This window comes from Lepisma saccharinum, chromosome 10 (genome assembly GCF_977018435.1).
Source record: "Lepisma saccharinum chromosome 10, izLepSacc3.1, whole genome shotgun sequence".
In the NCBI taxonomy this organism is placed as follows: Eukaryota; Metazoa; Arthropoda; class Insecta; order Zygentoma; family Lepismatidae; genus Lepisma; species Lepisma saccharinum.
This window is the reverse complement of record NC_139238.1, coordinates 56270453-56274858: the sequence shown is the minus strand read 5'-3', so window position 1 is coordinate 56274858 and position 4406 is coordinate 56270453. Positions and strand designations below refer to the sequence as shown.

The window sequence follows — 4406 nt, the reverse complement described above, 5'->3', positions numbered from 1 at the left end:
CTGTTGAAATCTTGATAAAGAACGCCAATCCAGCCGTAAAACCTGACCAGGTAAGGATAATTGTACTAGCAAAAACCTAAACAGTAAAAATCTGTGTGCGGAACATAAGGATTGCGTGGATTATGATGGTCCCGCCAAAGTTGCTATTTGTAGTGTGGATACGGCATTGCTTCCTCGACATACACAGCCTGTGTCAACATGCTGTTGCCATGTGGTGGGTTTTTCGAAAATGTAAAGCCCAAGGTTACAGGCGGGGCGAACGGACAGGCTTGTGTTGGGGCAAACGGACATGTATAAAGTGCATATCATTTAAATACTATAAGGTATTATGTAATTCAGCAACTAATCTACATTTGACTCAAAATCGAAAGGGCATGTGTGAATTGTATGTAATGCATGTATTACCCATCAGATGTATGATTTTCTAAAATAATGTTTCCTTGTTACAGGATGGTGAACGAACCACAGACCGCTGTTCCTGGACAGATGAGCATATGCAGAGGGCTGTTAAAGCAGTACAAGATGACATGCCTCTACCTACAGCCGAAATAACATTGTCTGTTCCGCGGAACACTTTACGGAGACGGGTGAGTAGCAACTTCCAAATTCCGAAATTTGGCCAGCAGTGGAGGTACAACTGGTGCAGCACCTTCTGAAACTTGATTCTATAGTATATGGTTTGACCTATAAGAAACTCCGAAGTTTGGTATATCGGTATGCATTTACAAATGGTGTGCCACACTCCTTTAATGATCTACAAATGGCAGGGATGAACTGGATACAAGGATTTTTAGCTCGTCACAAGGAACTCAGCTTGCGTGTTGCAGAGGCTCTGTCATATGCTCGCGCTAAATGGCTATCTAAGGCAAATGTTAACATATTTTACAATAATTTATCAAAGTTGCTAGACGAACACAATATGTGGGACAAACATGCCAACATATACAACTGTGACGAGACAGGCTTGCAACTGATCTACAAACCAAAACGAGTCATATCAATCCGGGGCAAAAGAGAAGTCGTGAACCAAACGAATTGTGAAAAGGGAGAAAAAATAAGTGTTATGGCATTTGTATCTGCAACTGGCCAGTATGTACCTCCTTTTGTTATCATGAAGGGTCAAAAATACGAGGGAATTGGCATGCCTCCTGGGACGAAAATAGTTCTTTCGGATAGTGGCTACATGCAATGGGAACAGTTTGCTCATTTTATGGACCATTTCCTTAGTGTCAAACCCCCTGGTCCTGTAGTGCTCATTCTTGATGGACACGGATCTCATTGTGCAGATCCATCAACTCTGGAGAAAGCATTAGCCAATAACGTGTACCTTCTGTGTTTACCTCCACACAGCACACACAAACTTCAGCCGCTCGACGTGTCGTTCTTTGGGCCACTTAAAACATTTTACAACGACAGCTGTAGAGTTTACGTGCGAAGAAATCCGGGAAAGGTATCAATAAAGTGGCTTTTGGTGGTATTTTTGCAGAGGCTTGGAAGAAACCACAGTGGGGAATGCAGTAAATGTGTTTTATGCATGTGGGATACATCCATTTAATCCACAACGCCTGCCTGAGCAAGCATTTATTCCTGGAACTGTCCATGAAGTGAATGGTCAAGATCAACGATCACCAGAACCTTTAGCGACAGACGATAATGTGGGGATCCGAAACACTATGTACTTCCAACGGATATCGAATTAACGACCTCTTCGTTACAAGGTGACAAAGTTACCACTATGTCTCGCAGAGACTTCCCAAGGAAGTTTTCAAGAACTGAACCCCTTGCCATCAACTTCTGAAACTTCGGACAGGAAACGAAAAACGGGGGAATTGCACTTATTAACGGATCCTTCTTTCATCGCTCGCCTCAAAGAGAAAAAACTGACTGCAGCAAATCAAACATCAAGAAAGGCAAAGCATGTTAAACGCACCGCAAAAGATGTGTGCCGTGTATGCAACGGTGTGTACAAGCAGGGTCAACACTGGGTGCAGTGCTTAGTGTGTTCTGTCTGGTTCCACGTATATTGCGTTGCGAATGGAAATGACCAATACCTTGTGCGTTCTTCTTGTGAGAATGATGACAGTTCATAAATGAGCTAGTGTCCATTTGCCCCTCTCACAAACGGACACTGCTACACACACTGATTCATTTAACTATTTGGAAGCCAACGTTCATTATTTTGTATTATACATTGTACTATTTGTTAACTCAATGTTCACACTTTCTGTATCGACCATATTTGTAATTTTGCAATAACAGTTTGATAGTAATTTTGCAATATATCCTTAGGGTGTCCGTTTGGCCCGTCCTTACCCTATATTTTTGTACACTAATGGAAAACCTTTAATTCCAAACTCCCTCGTCAGCATAAATCATCCATGAGTCATATCCAGCTGTACCGCGTATATAAAGTACAACAATAGGGTTAGATTAGGGTGACAACGGAATACATAATAGTGTATGTTGTACATTAATGGAACACCATTAAAACCAAGCTCACACGTGCGCATGAGTCATCCATGACTCATCTACCTCCCCCTCCCCCTATACTCTCCGCTTGATTAATTAACAATAGCGTCACCCCTCGAAATAGAATAAAAACTAATAATCATAATTAAACAAGACAGAAAATCGATGAAAAACTACGTCAACTAATTAATTACTGGTTCTCTGCAAGACATAGTGGTAACGTTGTCACCTTGTAACGAAGAGGTCGTTAATTCGATATCCGTTGGAGGTACATAGTGTTTCGGATCCCACTTTAAACGTTGGCTCAAGTTCCGATTAGTATATTTGTGCATAAAGTGTGCTCAAAAATTTCAACTTCAAAACTCAACTTGCAGGTAGGTTCTCTCCTTGATGAAAGCCTCTATATACTAGGACATTTGTAGTTTCCGGCGCAAACCCTCCTCTTTTACCTAACTCTTGTGTTAATGGGGGGATAGGCGATTTGACTGGTCACTTAAGAAGTTGACGTTTTACTCGTCGTTACAGCAGGCACTTGAAACAGCCAATCAGGCAGAGGTATTCTTAGAATTTTACATCGCTCTTGCACTGTTCGAGGCCGTGAATAATGCCTTTCCTGGTTTAACAACTATATGATAGTCTCTGTACACATGTGGCACGATTTCAAGTGAAGTGCGTATTTCGTTCATGAATATTCAGAACTGAACTTGTTTACATGGAGATTATACATCTCTTATTATTTCAGAATGTGTGTATCGGGTTGAAACAACCGTACGTAAGTACTAACGTTCTGTAGATTTATCTTGGTCACTTAGTTGACGGATAACATTCGGTGCTGAACATTCACTTCGATACTTGGATCCATCGCCGTGTGATTATTATTTATACAATGACACTTAATATTCCTTTTAGTGAGTTTCACGAGAAAACTGAAGACGTTGACAGTTATGTCTTAAGGTTCGAGCAACTGTGCGTAGCTCAAAATGTTTCTGAAGAAAGGAGGGTTCCTGTTCTTGCAGTTATGGGTCCAGAAGCTTTTAAAATATTATGTGATGTTACTGCAGCTGAAGATATTTCTCAGTTGTTGTATACGACAATTAAAGATATAATGCTACGTCGGCCTAAAGTGGACAAGTTCACAGAGAGATTTAAATTCAGAAAATGCATTCAAGTACAAGGAGAAATCGGTTTCTCTGTTCATAGTAAGGTTGAAACACCAAGCTTCAAAATGCATGTATAATCAATACCTTGAGGAAGCTCTTGTGGAACAACTTATTATAGGATTGCAGTCTGATACTACACGCAAACGGTTATTATCGGAAAGTTATTTAACTTTTGCGAAATGCCAGGAATTAGCTTTATGGCTTGAAATCCTAGAACATGAGATGGTAATATTCTCAGATCCTAAACATACAAATTATTATCATATGAACTCTAGCTGTACATCTTATGATAACCTGATAATTCATCGTATACTAAAGAATCATCTTATTCTCAAGATTCGTGTTCGTTAAGGAAACGTGAGAAAGTTACACACGAAAAACCTTACATTAGTCAGTGTGACAATTGTATTAAATCTCATTACTAGGACGATGTCGTGCTTGGAATTCCATCTGTAACTACTGTAAATGCAAAGGACATTGAAGCAGTAAATGCAGAAAGAAACATAAGAGTAAAGGTATTAAAGCAGTGAAGAAAACATTCAATGATCGATCCTTCATGCAATGAAACTGTTGATGAGGAGCTTCCAGATAATACATCAGCGCTCAGGCTAAATCATCTAAAGGTAGAAGCGCTCTGTCAACATTTTGTATTAGCTAGTTCAGCTGAACGTTCGGAAACTTCACCGCAAAGTTCGGCAAACAATGTATTTTCTTCTGAAAATTACACAATTAACTTATCTATAAATTCACGGGTTATAAAATGGGAGATAGATACTA

General features: G+C 39.9%; 1 protein-coding gene across 1 annotated transcript; it reads left to right on the top strand.

Moving 5' to 3' along the window:
• The first annotated feature begins 919 nt into the window (after positions 1–919).
• On the top strand, positions 920–4159 carry LOC145994110 (uncharacterized). Its single transcript, XM_083130197.1, has 2 exons — positions 920–1450; positions 4055–4159. Exons 1-2 carry the CDS (start codon positions 920–922, stop codon positions 4157–4159), a joined length of 636 nt encoding a protein of 211 aa, XP_082986323.1.
• Positions 4160–4406: the final 247 nt, after the last annotated feature.

Bases quoted from the DNA above. Each gene is read 5' to 3' on its own strand.
- LOC145994110 (XM_083130197.1), top strand. From the start codon at position 920: ATGTGGGACAAACATGCCAACATATACAACTGTGACGAGACAGGCTTG. The intron at 1,451-4,054 runs GTATCAATAAAG...TCTCATTACTAG, and splicing joins TGCGAAGAAATCCGGGAAAG to GACGATGTCGTGCTTGGAAT.